The following is a 19,678-nucleotide window of genomic DNA, read 5'->3' on the forward strand; positions in this document are numbered from 1 at the left end:
TATGATATAAATATATTTTATCTGAAGAAAAAACTAGAATTTTAGAGGAGAACAAAGTTTGAATGTAATCTTTTTCTATTCAACAATAAATTAAAACTAAAAACCGAACATACATAAATAAAATCGAATCCATGTACAAATAAGTACATAAAAATAAATGGGACTTTTGAGAACAATCGATATTATGCTCAGCAAATGGAACACAATAAGTAACAAGAGTTCCGCGTTGGAGAAATATGTCCCCCAAAACAGGGCTTTGAACTAGTGACTCAATTTCAATAGGGGTCATCTACTGTTCCAGGCCAATGCACATGTGAAGTATAAAGCCAATAGGTCCATTTGTTGATGAGTTATTGAATGGAAACTTTTTTCACACTAATTGTGACAGTGACCTTTGACCTAGTGACCCCAAATTTGATAGGGGTCATCTACTGTCCAAGGCCAATGCGCATGGGAAGTATCAAGCCAATCGGTCATTCGTTAACGAGTTATTGATCGGAAACAAACTGATCTACCGACAGACAGACCGACTGACATCCAGCAAAACAATGTACCCCTTCTTCTTCGAAGAGGGGCATAACAACAATGACAACAACATTCCAGCAGTCATATACATCCACAATTAACTGTTTTAAAAGGTCATAATTATCGTTGATTTACAGAGAATTATTGTCTTAAGCATCAATTCCTTTCAAATGTGTTTAACAAAAATGATAAATGTGTCTTCATGTAAGTTAGTTTCATTGATAAATAGAAAAATTACGAAAAATAGACTTTAAATGGGACTCATCAAGTCGACTAAACACAGTCTTACTATTATACACTGTTAAACACATGCATAAGTTATGGAATGGTACCCTCCAAGAGAGATATAATTATGCATTGCTTTTATCTTATCAAGTTAAGTTTCCTCAGGAGAGTATTTACTGAATGTCTTTTGCAAAACATGATGACCAGCACAATACAAGGAGTAAAATAGGATAAAGGTAACACAATCATTTATGAAACATTTGATATTTGACAGAAAGATACATAAGTTTAGCATACAACAGGAATAAGACTTCATATTCAAGTTGATTTACAAACTTTACAAAGGTTTTGATCCTGTATACCTAAATATCTGTAACAATTAAGTTTGTGTAATTTCTCCATAAATTCCCATCTGCCTTATGATATAACACGCTATCACTGGTGCAAATAACGTGACCATTGCATGCTGTCTTGCTCTATGGAATTAGGATGCTCATCTAGGTAAGATTGCTCAATATTGAAGTCATATTCATATCTAGAAAGGTCAAAGTCAGAGAGATGCCATATATCACTGCTGCAAATGTGTCTGTGAGTTTGTAACGATGACAACTGTTTGCACATCTGGAACGGAACTCCAGTCAATGCACCAACATGATGCCTTGTAGAAAGACTATCTGTAAAAATAATACAAATATAAACATTAGAAATTTTTTAAAGTAAAACGCATACAGATGTATCAGTTTACTTTAAAAGTAATATAAACATAGAAACATCAGCTTAATTTTAGTGATACAACTGTACATATTAACACATATTAACACAGTTAACTGTTAAATTAGACAAATATACATGTATAAATTAAATGACTATGTGATACAAATATAGATGAATCTGTCAACTTAACAAAACAAGGGCTGTTTGTAAAACATGCATGCCCCCCCATATGGGCTCTCAGTTGTAGTGACAGCCATTTTGTAAATATGATTTTTGTCACTGTGACCTTGACCTTTGACCTAGTGACATGAAAATCAATAGGGGTCATCTGTGAGTCATGATCAATGTACCTATGAAGTTTCATGATCCTAGCCATAAGCTTTCTTGCGTTATCATTGGGAAACCAATTTTACTATTTCGGGTCACTGTGACCTTGACCTTTGACCTAGTGACCTGAAAAATCAATAGGGGTCATCTGCCAGTCATGATCAATGTACCTATCAAGTTTCATGATCCTAGGCATAAGAGTTCTTGAGTTATCATCCAGAAACCATTTTACTATTTCTGGTCACCATGACCCTGACCTTTGACTGAGTGACCTCAAAGTCAATAGGGGTCATCTGCGAGTCATGATCAATCTACCTATCAAGTTTCATGATCCTAGGCATAAGCATTCTTGAGTTATCATCCAGAAACCATTTTACTATTTCAGGTCACCGTGACCTTGACCTTTGACCTGAAAATCAATAGGGGTCATCTGCCAGTCATGACCAATGTACCTATGAAGTTTCATAATCCTAGGCATAAGCGTTCTTGAGTTATCATCCGGAAACCATTTTACTATTTCGGGTCACCATGACCCTGACCTTTGACCTAGTGACCTGAAAATCAATAGGGGTCATCTGCGAGTCATGATCAAACTACCTATCAAGTTTCATGATCCTAGGCATAAGCGTTCTTGAGTTATCATCCGGAAACCATTTTACTATTTCGGGTCACCGTGACCTTGACCTTGTGACCTGAAAATCAATAGGGGTCATCTGTGAGTCATGATCAATCTACCTATCAAGTTTCATGATCCTAGGCATAAGCATTCTTGAGTTATCATCAAGAAACCATTTTACTATTTCGGGTCACCGTGACCTTGACCTTTGACCTAGTGACCTGAAAATCAATAGGGGTCATCTGCGAGTCATGGTCAATCCACCTATAAAGTTTCATGATCCTAGGCATAAGCGTTCTTGAGTTATCATCTGGAAACCATTTTACTATTTTGGGTCACCGTGACCTTTGACCTAGTGATCTTAAAATCAATAAGGGTCATCTGCAAGTCATGATCAATCTACCTATCAAGTTTCATGATCCTAGGCATAAGCGTTCTTGAGTTATCATCCGGAAACCATTTTACTATTTCGGTCACCGTGACCTTTGACCTAGTGACCTCAAAATCAATAGGGGTCATCTGCAAGTCATGATCAATGTACCTATCAAGTTTCATGATCCTAGGCATAAGCGTTCTTGAGTTATCATCCGGAAACCATTTTACTATTTCGCATCACCGTGACCTTGACCATAGACCTAGTGACCTGAAAATCAATAGGGGTCATCTGGGAGTCATGATCAATCTACGTATAAAGTTCCATGATCCTAGGCCCAAGCGTTCTTGAGTTATCATCTGGAAACGATCTGGTGGATGGACCGACAGACCGACCAACCGACCGACATGTGCAAAACAATATACCCCCTCTTCTTCGAAGGGGGGCATAATAAACAAATGGATAGATAAATTTATGGTTCAAGAGGTACAAACATATAAGTTAACTTTAAAATTAATACAAATACCAGACATATGGACTTTTTTTATTTTTGAAAAAAATAAATATTTTTTTTGGTAAATATCTGAAGTAAACTTGAATACATAGAAGTCTAAAATGATTATAAAAGCAAGCCAAGATGGCTCAACGCTTTAGGTTGCTCACCTGCAATCTAATTAACTGAACTGTTTTGATCACCTATTGTACTGTTTGCAAACCATTTTAGAACTCAGCCAAGATATCATTAGAATATTTGTTATAGTTAATTCGACCCCATGACAAATATTCTGAGCAAGTTTCATGAAGATTTGGCAGTAAATGTGTCCTCTAAAGTGTTTACAAGGCTTTATTAAAACCATATAAGAAAAACAGCCTTGCCCTCAGGCAGCCATGTTTTTCAACAGACCAGAACAATTTTTGAACTGTCAAGAAATCAATAGAACAATTCATGGTGATTTGGCAAAAAATGTGACTTGTAGAGTTTTCACAAGGTTTCCCTACAGCCAAATAAGAAGAGCTGTCTTGCATTATGACTGCCTTTTTTTTACCGACCTCAGCCAAGACATCATTTGGACAAATGTTCGGAGCAAGTTTAATGATAATTGGAAAAAAAAGTGAATTCTATAGAGTAAACAATATTTCACTTTAGCAAAGCAAGATAAACTGCCCCACGTGACCCAGTTTCAGCCAAGATATCATGAGGACAAATGAGCCAGCTTCAAGAAAATGACCTCCATTGCGTTCATAAGGGATTACTTTAACCATGTAAAGAAATCTGCCCCGCCCTCTGGTGCTATGTTTTTCAACTAATTGTTTCCTTTTTCAAGATATCCAAGATATCACTGGGACAAATGTTCTCATTAGGTTTAATGAAGATTTGGCAAAAAGAAGACTACTGGAGTGTTCACAAGCTTTTCTTTAAGTTGACCAAGTGATCTCATATTTGACCCCCAGCAAACCAGTTACAAACACTACTAAGATATCTTTGGAACTTGCTATGATTTTAACCGTATGTGAGCTTTGTGTATATTGTATAAATGTGTAAAAATAATTTGTAAAAAGCATTACAAACATATAAATGTTTTACCCATTTCTTCTGAGGATTATCAATATATGAACACACTTTTGAAACTATTTCTCAGACAGGATGGTATCTGTTCTTCTCTCAATAAAATATGTATATTCTTTTTTAAATCTATGACATTTTTTAAATCGTCTGTTTGACAAATTGTCAATCAAGTCCCTTTCATTACAAAAAAAGATGTATCAACTAACTGTAAAATTAATACACTTTATATATATAATTTAATTCGATAAACTGAATAGCACAGGGCTTTTGTTCAAGGACCAAAATGATACAGCAGTCAATGAAAATCCCTGTATGTACAGCAAAGTAGCAGTGTCCTTTAATACAGTTACCTGACTGATCAGCAAGAGGTTGTGAATTTTCATCCGCATGCATGCTTGCACCAGGGTTGCTCTTCCGCCATTGTGAAACATCTAGGGTGGGGGACTGGAATGCAAGGCTGTGACCTGTTTGACCTGAGTAGCGATGGAAACCACTACCCTGCATCTGTAAAATCAGAAAAAAATATTTGCCCTAAAACAACATGTTTGATTTAATAACTGGCTATATATTATTGAAACGGGTAAACTTCAACTTTATACTTAATTCATGGTAGAGTGAAACTGGTTACCAAATCGAATTCTAAGATATGTCATTATATTATCATATCAGTTTCAAATTGAATACTGCAGACAACTTTTTCTAAATTAACATACCGGTAAACAAACACGAGTAAAAAAACACATGTAGAAGTCAATAAATAATTACATGCATGTTCAATTTTTGTGAAGCTAAGCTCAACACAATAATTGTTTAATATTCTTATTGCAAGGCTATCTGTGTAAACTCATCAATCAACATGTATACTATTTTTAACCAATAAAGCTACAAATTCAAAATAAAATTAAAGTAATCAGATAAATTCATTGTTAAATGCATGACAAATGCTGTTTTTCTTTTTCTACAAGCAAGGATACAAGAATAAATTCAGACCTGCTCATAACTTGGTGGAGCATCCATCCCACTGGAGTTGAACATGTTACCGTACACTGTGGTGCGTTCACTTGCTGTCTGTCCCACTAGCAGGAACCCATCTGCCTCATGTTCTGAGCCCCTGTGTGTTTCATCTTCAGTGAAATACAGCACTGTGATTATCAATATTTTGCCAAAAGCGACTTTTAAACTAGCATAAAAACACAGAGGAAATTTAGATCATAACTCTTATAGTGTTGATGCTAAATGGATGAAAATTACATGATCATCATCATCATCATCATCATCATCATCATCATCATCATCATCATCATCATCATCATCATCATCATCATCAATCCCTTGACCAATCTGGTGGTTGGGGGAAATGACGGACAACGATACAGAAATCATCTTCAGATCTGTTGTGTGCTGCTGAGAGTAATTCATCCATGGGTAGGAATGACCAGATTGACCACTCTTTCACATTTTCCATCAAGCTTTTCTTCTGATTGCCTCAATGTCGATCTCCCTCCGTGTGCCCTTGAGAACAGTCTTGCACACAGAGTTGAGCCTGTTAACTCGTTCAAACCAAGCCTGCTGTCATCATTTAACAATCTGAAGTAAGGCCTCTTGTGAGCCAACAAGTGTTGCAGTGATGTGACTTGGACGTACTTGTGCTCCGTGAAGGAGATGCAGAGCAGTCTTCAGAGACCTTTTTGTTCAACTGTCTGTCTCCCGACCTGTGTTATGTGTCGGGGTGATGCGTCCAATCATGCAGCCATATTGTAGGATAGAGACTACAAGGGACTTGTAGAGCATGTACTTGGTGGGGACTCAAGCTGATGGAACTGCCTGTCAACAACCTACTCAGTCTGGCAATTGCTGCCGTCACCATGGCAATTGTTACTTCGAACTCAGTGGTGCTGGTACCATCATTAAACAGGTTTGCTCCCAAGTACTTGAAGCTGGTCACTTCATCTGGCTTCCCGCAGTTCATGGTGATGTAAACACTGGTGTATGTTGTACTGTTTACCATATTAATGAATATTCACAGCGTTGTATTTTGGTTCTGATTTTTAAGACATAATTAAAGTTTTCAGGCAAAACAAGAATGTATGGGAATCAGTGTCTAAGAAACAAAAGTCTAGTTTCATAATAATATATACCATTTTGTAAATAATGTTACATACCCAGTGGAGCATCTTTCTGACTGTGAACAGAAGTAGACCTGTTGAAAGGTCGCGACAAACTTGATAGAAAACTGTTCATAGAAAATACTTCTCCCTGAAATAAAACAAGGAATCATAATAATGAATTTTGCACATAATCAACATCAACACTTACTTAAGCAATGCTATACACAGAAGAAGCACTTATAACCAATGCTGCACTGTGTGGCCTTCAGGTATGTATCTAGTATGAAAATACGGACAGCCTTATCTTGCATGTATTAAACAATGAGTCATACAAACAAATTCTAATTCTTCTGCAATTTAAAGAAACTTGCTTTCTGATTTAACAAGAATATGTCATTAAGCGTTTTCTTAGAAAAATATCTTGGTCATACCATTAACCAATTTATGAAGTCTTTGTCATATTTAATGTTAATGATAACTATTATATAAACTAAATCCGTTTGTTGTTTCTGAACTACTTCTATGACCAATTGAGACTTTAATTGCTAATGTGAGCAAATGTCAACATCATTATAAGCTTCTTATTACCAATGAAATAAGAGAGCATTTCATTTCAACTAACATTTCACTGTTAAGCATCATTGGAGAAATCATTCAACTTTCAAACAATAGGTATTCATCCAGTAATCATAAGAGTGGGGCAAAATAAAACATATCACATTATTTTAGATTTTGTAAAATAAATAAAATTGTATCATGTTATAAATGAAGACAAACCTTCTTGCAAGTTATAAGTAGAGCTTGACGGGTATTTGTTGGCTACGGTAATATTTAAAAGTATCTTACAGTACCCTGGGTACTCAAGAGTACTTTAAGCAGTCCTTTTGTCTTAAATACACTACAAAGTATCAGGGGTACAGAAAATATACTTAAAAGTACCAAGAGTATGCCTGGGAGTCTTAAAGCATATTTTCCCTTACCCGGGGTAAATTGTAGCATACTTTAGAGTACCTGTGGTACTTTTAAGTAGTACCTGAGCCCACATTAACCAATTGAAAAAACCTTGTTTAATCATTGTTGGCTCAGGTACTACTTCAAAGAACCCAGGGTACTTTTAAGTATACTACAAAGTACCAGGCCAATGGTGTATGGAAAATATACTAAAAAGTACCCATGAAGAACCCCAGGAAAACTTGTAGTATAGGAGGTTTTTGTGTGACGTCACAAGAGGGGTTTTCCGTTACTAAAAATAGATTTCCGTCAACACTCTCGATCGCGGCCATTTACATAGTATAAGGGTAAAGGTCGTCGGAAGACTAAATACTGACAATTTCACACAAACAAAATATAAATACATGTATTCTTTCTTAAAGTAAGACGTAAAGAAATGATAATTAAAAAATAAAATAAAGCATATACAGGTTTTTTTTGGCCCGATTTTATAGCCGAAATTCGGCTATGTTCCCAATCCCAAAAAGTATACTTTTTTCCCAAAATGTGGCAAAAAATTCCCAATTTCCAAAAAATATAATAAAAAATATATATTTTTTTTTTTTTGGTAGAAAGAAGTGTCTACAGTATTTTATCTCAATTTTAATTCAATTACATCTAACAAAGTATTATATGATTTTGTTCTTTTAATTTGAATGATAATAAAGAGTTATATCAAATTTAGTATTTCCCTTCTCAGTGGACTTTTCGTTTGAAATAAAAAAGGCTAATGAATTTATTTTCACAATTTCATGAAAATGCCGATAAAATTCCCAATTCCAAAGCCATGGTTATCTTCCCAAAAAGTGGAAAAAAACACTTGATATAATAAGTTGATTATAATTATAAGTGGTGTGAATGTGAAAGAGTTATTTATCATCAGCGAGGTGCATTGATACTGTTAGAAAACAAAGCCCTTAAAAAGCAACAAACATTTCAATATTTTAATATTGTTTTAATTTTTTTTTACAATGAATAAATTTTCGTTTCGTTTACATTGAATGAAAATATTAATAAATTTAATAAGCATTAAAATGAAAAAAATGAATATTTTGAAAATTGAACTGACATGTACATGTACATGCATATTGAAAACTCTTTACTAGTGTTAATGAGCGATACAAATCTAGCATTTTATGATACCATAAATCTATACATTTAATTCATTTTTCGCAAGTATTTTATATACATTATGATCAAACGGGTTTTCATGTTTTCGTGATGATGTTTCGAACACTCCAGTAACGCACGATCTTTACACGTCATAGCGGAGTTTACATTATTTTTTGCATTTACCCGTTAAATACGTAAAGTGTGTAACAGTAAATTTGTAAAACATTTTAAATTTATAGTAGTATAAACACTTCATTGTTATGTTTAAACTTGCTAATAAACATTATACATTTTATAGTTCCTGTCAATCCATGTGGGACAAATATCTATTTGTTTAATATGTTTAAATATTTTATTAAAGCAACTATTAAGTATTTGGCTTAAAAGACTGCTAAATATGCCAAGAGATGATATGGAGGTATCATAAATTGTGTTAAATGACCAGACACATGTGGTATATGCAGGGTATAGGTTCCCGGGTTTATGACACCCTGTTTTCTTAGTAATTGTCTTGACAATATACAATCATATCAAGATAATCGGTTGGTGATGAACAAAGGGGCAATTAAACACTAGGATAAATATACTGAAACAAAGAGTGTCTAAATTGGTGTGGACAATTAAATAAAAACAATTACATTTTTCAAGAGGATTTAATAATTCTGTAACAAGGTAAGTTTTTACAGACATATAGGTTCAAATCAGTTCGTGTTGATTAAATAAAATCAATCTTTTTGTTGTTTGTTTTCGTCCTTATTAATTTTGTGTTCGTTCATTGAAATCAATTTACTCTGAAAGAATTTCAATTTCTGAGTATTTTGTTGTTCTTTAAAAAGGGTCGCCAGTATGTGTCAAGTAGAGATTATTATGGTAACCTTATCACGATGCGGTTCATCAAATGCAAACAATAGCAAAATGGCCGCAGTGTTGACGGCCAAAATTTAAGCATGTGCAAACGTGATGTCATTATCGGAATCCCCGAAACCTCCTATAATTATGAATACCCGCAGTACTTTAAAGTAATACCTAAGCTGTCAACAACCAATTGAACTTTAGTAGACAATTGTGCCAAACTACATGTAAGTCAGATTTTTTCAAAAGTTTAGTTATGGTTTTTAGAACAAATAAATATGAACTTGGGAAAGAATGATCAGACCTTGAACTAAAAGGTCCCAATCTGGTATTCAGAGATGTAGACGAAAGTGACTTGTACAGTATAAAGGAGACACAACTTAATATAAAATTAAAAAGTGCAATAATCAAACTCCCAGTCCCAGTTACTGAACCTCCGGGTCGCTATAATGCTATGTATTCAAAACATTCATGAACACGATGAAGAATAGCTAAAGAAACTTCAGCGTACAGTTTACTTAAAGTCGCGCCAATCAAAAATCATAAAAAGGGACATTTAAAGTTATGGTAGCCAAAACTAGATGAAGAACTAGATATAAAAAAGTTCAGAATAAAAACAAACCTTATTGATGGATACATGTACATGTAGAAGTAATCTGTATCTAATCTTTGTTAACAATCTGTCAGAAAATAATTCAACGTACTGTGATCACTGACATATGAATACACTATGATAAAGACAAGTTCATTCAATGCTAAAAATAAGTTTATGAAATCGTCAACAAATCTGTTTCAAAACGGATGTTGACGTTTTAATTAATGGGCAAAGTCACATAAACTCAGAGTGCACTGCACATGGCTTAAATACACTAAATCCACTTGCTGGTGCCCTCACAGTTGACAGACGATTGGTCATGTGACCATTTTGGGCAAAATGGCCGAGGACGAAACATTGACAGGTTAGATAATAGTCTTAATACACTGCGAAATTTACTTAATTAACCGTGACATGCACACATATTTATATTGGATTACTTCATGCAGTTGAATATGAAATAACAATTCTATCTGTTTGTAAATTGAATGTCATAATGAAATAATGTTTATAGTTGTCGTATTTTCGGAAAATATATATTTCGGACATAGTAAGGTCATTAACTTTAAGTCGGGTTTAAAGATTAATATATTATTTATCACCATGTATTATCCTCCAATTACCTTGAGTCGAGCGGTTAAGAAAACGACTAAAATTATTTCTGAATTAATTCAAACAAATGCCGCAATAAACGATGTACCTTTAAGATTTATTTCATTCCCGTTGAACCAATGTCAAAATTGTTTATTTACAGCTTGTTTAACTATGCAAAGCGGATAGTTCCATACACACCCGCAAATGACATACACTATGCGAGTTGTTTACCTTGTCGAGAGGTCACATCTGAAAAGCGAGAGTACTCGATTGCAATAGGCAGGAGGTCAACAAAACTTTGAAAAGTTGATTCACTGAACAAATTTAGAGAAACTGAAAGATTAATTTAACCTTTTTCATACCTTCTATTTACCATTTAACAAGTTTCTGTTTTATCGGTCCGATCTTCTTTTGAGCAACATTGACACGAGAAAGTGCTCAAGAGTTGAAAAAGAAATAATGTTTTGGCATATATTTGTCACTATTAAAAGATTTGATAAAATTATCATCCAATCGGGACATGGCTTACCCACTGAACGTGTGTATATCATCATGTAACCTATTTTCGCGATGTGCGTTCACAGATTGTTTCATGCAACATTTTCTGGGAATCGTGAAAAAATTAAAGAATTTTCATTCAAATAAATCAAATACATGAATTTGTTGTGTTTAAACTAGGGCAGTGGTCTGCAATTTGTGCAAGTTTAATGAAGAGTACCGAAAAAATGCAAGAAATAAGCATACATGTGGACTATTTTATTTTAAGTAAGATTTTAAATACAATTAATCTGGTTTTTTTCCTTATATTAGTCGTGTTTGTAATTATTTTCAAGCGTAGTAATATAAGTAAAACAAAATACACTGAGCGCATGCGTGTGACGTCATCACGAGAGCCGCGTTCTTAAAGGCTCTATTAAGGTGAAGATACGTAATTATTTTCAGATTTTTAAATATTTTTTTCATATTTTATTTATAAAGGTCATCAAAAAATAATATATACATGCTATTCGACATAATAATAAAAAAATGAGCAATACAACTTGTTTTGAGCTCAAAATAAGGTGTCCTCCAAGTCAATTGTGTTTACAAACGGTCAGTTTATTTACATCGCTGTTTACTCGCGAAAGAGAAAGTGAAAGTGACTCAGGTCACCAAAAATATAACGATGACTTTTAACGTTTTCCGGTATCACTCACAAAGTAGGTCTCTTCTAAATGGTTAAAACGTTTGTAGTGATCTAATAAGTTACTTTCTGCTGGTAAAAAGTTGTTAAAATAGAATTAAAATTGAATTTCTTTTGGCTATTTTTAGCATATGTCAACGCTCTGAGGCTACACATCACGTTAGTTGCAAAAATGTAAACATTTCTTCCAATTATGAAACGGGTTTATCTTCCATAATTCTTGACAACGTTGTACCTAAGCTGTGTTATTAGAAGTTTTTATGCAAGATTAACTGAAATCCGGTAAAAATTAGACCAGTTGATATGTATAATAATTGAATTTGTGACCTTTATAGAGCCTTTAATGTAAACAAAGTGATCGAATTTGGGTCATGCTCGACTCAAGGTAATTGGAGGATATTTGATTCATTTGAGCATATTCAGCTTGTCATAGCAGACACATGAAGCTTAAATTCTTAACAAAAGAAAAACAAACACATTTATATCCATATGAAATTGATTGGAGCTGTAGTGTAAACCTAGGCTAGGTTCACTTTTTTATAGGTCTTAAAACCACACTGTATCAAAGTGTCTCCAATGCTTGAACCGCGGGAACACAAGCATGGCTCTTCCACCTGAGCTAACTGGTTGCATAGTTCTTACCCAAGCACAATACAATCCTCCTTCCGTTAACCCTTATTTGCTGTACTTTAAAACAAATACAGTACACTGTGGGCAAGGTGGGTGGTTCCAACATGGTGCTCTTTCAACTAAGATTACCTGCCTGCTGGTCCTTAGCCATGCATAAACCATGTGAAAAAAACACATAAACCTTTACATGGTGAATTGCATAAATTAGCTGGGTATCTTTATAATTTAAATGGATTTTTATATTGTTTATTAATTAATTAATTAATTGAACTAGATATGAACATGATATGGATAATTTTATTGTCATTAAAAATTCTTCACGTATGAACTTAAAAATTCACAATATCATCATTTGGCGTATGAAATGAATAGATGAGTGTAGACATAATAATATCAGATTATAAAAGGCTACAGATAAGTACAGAATTTACAAATTAATTCTTTTTTTTTCAACAACTCATTAAATGCTTCATTTATGTTTATTTAAAAATGATGGATAACAAAAGTGCATGATTAATTATAAATAACTAAAGATCATTTACTCATAATGAATGCAAGGAATCAAGAAAGTTGATTTCAAGAAAACATAGTATAAATATGAAAAAATTATTTTTGATTATGTGTTTCAAACAATGTTTTCAATGAATTATATTTTTGCCTAGGTGACAAATTAGTTTTAATTTCATTTATTCCTTCTTTGCAGAAGATGTGGCATCATGGATGAAAGGGGCCAAAGACGGAGAGGAAGAATTCCAGCTTCGACTCGCTCAGCATTATCTGAAACTTGCAGACAGCAAAGATGGCTCTGAGCGAGACCGAGAATGGGAAGTTGGCTGTCTGCTGGTTCGTGGCTTCATCAAAGCAGGGCAACAGTGATGCCACTAAAAAACTTAAGGACCTTGTTGATGATGACAGTCCATGTAATTGATTTTAAATTACATTTTTAGCTAGGTTTTACGAAGGAAAAAACTGGTTATAAGATTGGCGAATGTCGGCGGGCGGACGGGTGGGCCGGCTGGTGGGCGGGCGGAACAAGCTTGTCTGGGCCATAACTATGTCGTTCATTGTGAGATTTTTTAATCAATTGGCACATTTGTATACCATCATTGGACGGTGTGTCGCGCAAAAGAATTACGTCGATATCTCCAAGGTCAAGGTTACTCTTTGAGTTCAAAGGTCAAAAATGGCCATACATGAGCTTGTCCGGGCCATAACTATGTCGTTCATGGTGAGATTTTAAAATCATTTGGGCCTTGATGATTTGGCACATTTATTCACCATCATTGGACGGTGTGTAGCACGGAATTATTACGTTGATATCTCCAAGGTCAAGGTCACACTTTGAGTTGAAAACCTGGTCTTGTGACAATTTTGTCCCTTGTTTTGAGTTCATGTGAGTTTTAAGAGCTCATGGTTAGCTGTTGTGGTGTGCAACTATCCGACATATGTTGCATATCATATGTGTTTTTTTGTCAACAATTTGTTTCATAACAGCATAAACAGCTGAGCAGATTTTAACGAAAATTTACAGGAATTATCATTGACTTACCTTATTTCAAATGTTTCTTTTCAACTACACATGAAGGTCTCAAGAGCAGTGTTTGTGTTAGGTATCATAAAAGGTGGGACTAATGTCTCACTGGTTATTTAAATTTGGGGACTTTTTCTAAACATTTGACACACAAATTAATAAACTTAAATGTTTTTCAACTGAAATGTTACTCTTTCGTGCATGATACAAATAAAATAGACCTAGCATTGGGTAACAACTTTAATAAAATTGTAACTTTGCAATTTCCTAGAAACACTGCCAGAGCTTAAAATAGATATTTCAAGTTTGGGTCTTGCGGTTTCATAAAAGATTATTGTTTTCATATTAGGGAAAAAAAGTTACCCACAAGTCAGGGAAAGGCCCAAAGGTTTGGTATTTTGTATGTTATATTGTATAATGGTTCTCTATAAAGTTTGTTCGAATCATTCCACTGGGGTCAACTTGGGGCCTGCTCTATGTATATCTTCGATGAAAACATATAATTAAAATCCTCTGTGAAACACCAAGACTCAGAAGTTTGGTATTTTGTTATGATAACATCAACTTTGTTTAAATCATGTCCTGTATGTTAAATTCGGCTCTGTCCCAGAAATTGCAATTTAAGCTCACATAAGCACATTGCACTGGTAGTGATTATTTGTGATTGTTTGTTGTCCGTCGTGCATCATATATCAACAACATTTACCTTTTGAGCATTCTATTTGCCATATTTATTGTCCAATCCTAATGAAACTTGGTCTAAACATTTGTCCCAATTAAATTTTTACTGAATTTATAATTGGGTCATTGTGAGATCAAAATCTAGGCCACTAAGTAAAATTAAAGATAATTTGATTACACTCAAGAAGTCACATTTTTTATCTCTCTGAAACTAGTCAGAACATTTTTGACGATGCTGCAAAGCAGCTCGTCTAAGTTATCATACCATGAAAAAATTCTTCACAATGGCGACCTATGTATAAGACCGAGCCATTCTGATAGAGATAGCTCGATTTTTCTAATCCGCATACCTTGCTGATTATCATTGATAAAGGTAACGGAAGCTCAGCTAAAATTAGGACAGCATATCTAGGAAAAAGATTTAATAATAGTTTGAAAACGTTAATTTTAAATCAGTTATATTCAATCGATTATATGTTTATAGATCAATGTAAACAACTATGAATTTTCTGTATTGTATTTGACATTTGTCGTGATTCTGTAAATAAATTGCGAATGAAAACGTGTATAATTAACGTTTAACGCGATCATGAGTGTAAAGAAAACTAATTATTTCGAACCTGCCATTTGTAAACGTTAAAGCGAGTATAGTATATTAACAACATAATAGCCCTCAGACATCTATGAAACTCGCTCTTGTGCGTGCTCTCTCATTTTGCATATTTAATAAACTTTTCAAACTAAAATTACAGAGCCACATCATTGCACACACATAATATCATTAACTTAGAAAAGAAACAAATGAAATATAAAGTTTGGTATGATATACATGTAAAATTAAAGAGCATGGTGTTATTAAAGGGCATGTCAAGTTTTGAATATATCTGCTACTTAACGTAATGTTATAACCCACAAACGTTTTACTGGAACAGAACGTTTTTTTTAAGATAAGTGGTACAGAAAATACACGTCAAATATCTATTTAAAGATATTTCTTGTTATATTTGATCGAGAATGTAACCCGCCTCTCAGTTTCGCTAAATGGGTCAAGTTCCCCACGAGTACGACTTCCCCGTACCCCCAATTTTTTTTTCGTACCCAATTTTTTTTGTACCCATTTTTTTTCGTACCCAATTTTTTTTTGTACCCACAGTTTTGTTTGTAACCAATTTTTTGTTTGTACCAAAATTTTTTTTGTAACCAAATTTTTTTTCGTACCCAAATTTTTTTGGGGGCATAATTTATTTACCCAAAATTGTCGTACCCATTTTTTGTTCGTACCCAAAATTTTCGTACCCTCATACACAATTGTGGTGATGTAGATAAACTTCAATTGATGCTTTTATATCCACCCTCTTCCAAAGCATCGTCACAATTGTACTGTCAGTACTTTGATTGCTACTGATATCTGAGCAGATTTCGATATGGATCTGGTCCTTTTTTGTGCACCTGGGGGAGGGACAGTTTTTCTTATATGGATGTAGTGAAAGGTTGATAGTATTCTAAAAGTTAAATTTTCGGGTCCAATCTTCATGAAACTTAGTATGAAAATTTGCACCTATGTCATCTCGCCCAAAAATGAAACTAGGTCATGCGAGGTTAAAAGACATGGTCACTGGGTCAAATTAAAGATAAAGCTTGTTAACTCTTTTATAGTTAGAAAATTTTAAGTCAAATTTTCATGAAACTTTGTCAGAACATTTTATCTTGGCAGATTTGAATATGTTACCAGTCCGTTAAAAAAACACAGCTACCTTGGGGGCAGCAGTTTTCCTTATATGGCTTATGTAAAACCTTGTTAACACTCTAGAAGTATTTACCGGTAGTATGCATGTGTATCTGGACAAGACCTTTCCATGCGCACAAAAATTTTGACCCCTATTACCTTGACCTTGAACTTGGGGTCAGTTTTTAGGTTTCGAAATCTGCGACTGCGATTCGAAAAGGCTCATAACTACTGTGTCCCTTCAGATTATTGCTTTCATATTTGGTATGCATGTGTATCTAGACAACACCTATCCATGTGCATCTAGACAACACCTATCCATGTGCATACAATTTTTTACCCCTGTGACCTTGACCTTGAACGTTGGGTCAGTTTTAGGTTTCGAAATCGGTGTTTGCGATTCGAAAAAGGCTCATAACTACTGTGTTCCTTCAGATATTGCTTTCATATTTGGTATGCATGTGCATCTGGAAAAGACCTTTCCATGGGCATAATAGTTTTGACCCCTGTGACCTTCACCTTGAACTTGAGCTCAGCGTTCAGGTTTCGAAATCTGTGACTGCGATTCGAAAAAGACTCATAACTACTGTGTCCCTTCAGATATTTTTCTTTATATTTGGTATGCATGTGTATCTGGACAACACCTTTCCATGTACATACAATTTTTTATCCCTGTGACCTTGAACTTGGGGTAAGTTTTCAGATTTCAAAATATGCGACCGCGATTCAAAAAAGGCTCATAACTACTGTGTCCCTTCAGATATTGCTTTCATATTTGGTATGCATGTGTATCCATACAACACCTATCCATGCGCACACAATTTTTTACCTTTATGACCTTGACCTTGAACTTGTGGTCAATTTTCAGGTTTTGAAATCTGCGACCGCAATTTGAAAAAGGCTCATATCTACTGTGTCCCTTCAGATATTGCTTTCATATTTGGTATACATGTATATCTGGACAACACTCTATGGGCATAAAATATCTTACCTCTGTGACCTAGAACTTGGGGCCAGTTTTCCGGTTTTGAAATATGCGACCGCGATTCGAAAAAGGCTCATTACTTCTGTGTCCTTTCAGATATTGCTTTCATATTTGGTATGCATGTGTATCTGGACAACACCTTTCCATGTGCATAAAATGTTTGACCCCTGTGACCTTGACCTTGAACTTAAGGTCAGCGTTCAGGTTTCGAAATTTGCGACTGCGATCCGAAAAAGCCTCATACCTGCTGTGTCCCTTCAGATATTGCTTTCATATTTGGTAGGAATGTGTATCTGGACAAGACCTTTCCATGCGCATGAAATTTTTTACCACTGTGACCTTGACCTTGAACTTAGGGTCCGCGTTTAGATTTGGAAATCTATTATGTGGTAATCTACCCAATCAGAAGAAGTGCAAGCATTTTCATCAGACAAAGGAATTTTGTAACAATGAAGCTTGTGTATTGAAAACACATATAGAGTTACACAGTAGTGGCACAGAGATGTATTTAGTAGTCAATTGTTTGTGTTTACTCATCTGTGAAATGGTTTAGCTCATCCATCTAATGCTTATACAAGGGATTATAAAATATTGGCGCAAAGGGACACCTGTATATGAGAGAAGAGCAAGAATGCAGTCAAGCATAAAAAGCATGAGAAACTCATGGAATAGAGCCTCAAGAATCTGTAAAAGGGCTGAAACTTTTAATTTTTTAAATTACACTTTTAGACTCATTACTGAAAATCTGTCAAAATATTCAAGTGGGAAAAATGTGAGAAACAATTTAAAGCAAGATGGACTTTGAACAGGCACATCAAAGACTGACATGAAATTCAACATTTTCATTGTTGTGTACAAGATTGCGACAGAAAATTTCTGAGACGCTACTATTTAGTCAACCATTTAACCTCAAAACATATCTTTTCCAAAACAGAAGCAAGAAGCAAGAAGATTGGCTATAGGAGAGCATGTTCAGCCATATCATAAGTCATTCCAATGAGGATGACATGTACATAATGGACGTCAGTGAAGTTGATTCAGTATTAGATTTGTTAGGAGAGCAGGATGAGGAGGAGAAATTAGGGGAAAAGATTTTCACTCATTTTTTAGGTTATTTTACGTTAACTTTTTCATTTCTACACCGAATTACTTCAAATTTATACTGAACATCTCTTATGACAATATGGTCAATCTCAACTATGCATGGCCCCATTACCAACCCTGGGGCACCCCTGGGTTAAACATGCGGCGTAGGGATACGCGTCAGCCTCTGCCGCGCCATTTCTAGTTTACACATGTCACAGAGTTGTGTGTACTGAGCTCCTCTGTAACTGCTTGGTGGATTTTGTTCAAACTTTAACAGCTTATTATCCCCTGCCATAGGCGGAGGGATATTGTTTTGGCGTTGTCCGTCCGTCCATCTTTCCGTCCGTCCGGAGCCATATCTTGGAAGTGCTTTGGCGGATTTCATTGAAACTTTGTATGAGTAAATATATGGATAAGAGGATGATGCACGTCAAATGGCATTGTACACCATCTGTTAATAACGGAGTTATGGCCCTTTGTATCTTGAAAAAATGCTTTTTTGAGTGTCAAATATAACTTTTTTGTGTCCAAAAGCATATTGGCGGGGGATATCAATTTAAAGAATTTGCTTGTTTACCTTAATATGTAGGTTAATATTTAAAAAAAAAGGAACTTTGATTGCGACCACTGTTTACAAAAGTATGGCTGTCTTTTTGACTACTGTAGAATATTTAGTTGATTTTACTAGGTCCAAATGTGTGTTGTGGGGAATTGATGTCTGTGACAGATTTCTAATTATTTTCAGGGATAAACAATGACAACAAGGAGGATGTGGTCTGGTGCGTGTCAACCTCCACCTTGGAGAAGAAGATACGCTACGCAGCCCGTAACATGTTCCACACCATCAACTCTGCCCAGAAGGAGGTCCTGTCCTCAGAGGAATACTCAGAGGCCATCAAGAAACTGACAGGAGGCAGAGAGCAAAAGCTGCTGCTTGCTGCGGGTGTGTATAAATAATAATGAGAAAATTAAGCCTTGCTGTGGCGGAACATAGTTGAATGCCTGTGCACAAAGTGTCGTCCTGGATAAGCGTGTGCAGTCTGTACAAGCTAATCAGGGATGAAACTTTCCACTTTTATAATATGTTTTGTTAATATTAAGTGTCGTCAAAGCAAAAATATAGTTAAGGCAGAAAGTGTTGTCTCTAATAAGTCTGTGCAGATTGCATAGGCTAATATGGGACGACATTTAATGCGAATGCATTAAGCCTCATTTTCCCAGAGAGAGGTTTAATTATTGTATTTTGTTACAATAATG

The 19,678-nt window shown here is 34.9% G+C and overlaps 1 protein-coding gene and 1 pseudogene across 1 annotated transcript; one reads left to right on the forward strand and one right to left on the reverse strand.

Moving 5' to 3' along the window:
- LOC127855101 (uncharacterized) lies at positions 1 to 10,232 on the reverse strand. The gene is made up of 5 exons (XM_052390471.1): positions 10,033 to 10,232; positions 6,510 to 6,603; positions 5,338 to 5,471; positions 4,698 to 4,851; positions 1 to 1,424 (listed from the first exon to the last, which is right to left on the reverse strand). Exons 2-5 carry the CDS (start codon positions 6,586 to 6,588, stop codon positions 1,186 to 1,188), a joined length of 606 nt encoding a protein of 201 aa, XP_052246431.1. The 5' UTR covers positions 6,589 to 6,603; positions 10,033 to 10,232; the 3' UTR covers positions 1 to 1,185.
- Positions 10,222 to 19,678, forward strand: part of LOC127855978 (wolframin-like) — a 20,911-nt pseudogene continuing 11,454 nt past the window's right edge.

This window comes from Dreissena polymorpha, chromosome 13, assembly GCF_020536995.1.
Source record: "Dreissena polymorpha isolate Duluth1 chromosome 13, UMN_Dpol_1.0, whole genome shotgun sequence".
Lineage (NCBI taxonomy): Eukaryota > Metazoa > Mollusca > Bivalvia > Myida > Dreissenidae > Dreissena > Dreissena polymorpha.

What these genes read in the sequence shown, in the direction of transcription:
- LOC127855101 (XM_052390471.1), bottom strand. Translation starts at nt 6,588, where the DNA reads ATGAACAGTTTTCTATCAAGTTTGTCGCGACCTTTCAACAGGTCTACT. An exon ending in TCAGAAAGATGCTCCACTGG is followed by an intron (nt 5,472 to 6,509) that starts GTATGTAACATT and finishes ATTTCACTGAAG; the next exon opens with ATGAAACACACAGGGGCTCA. An exon ending in CTCCACCAAGTTATGAGCAG is followed by an intron (nt 4,852 to 5,337) that starts GTCTGAATTTAT and finishes CTGATTTTACAG; the next exon opens with ATGCAGGGTAGTGGTTTCCA.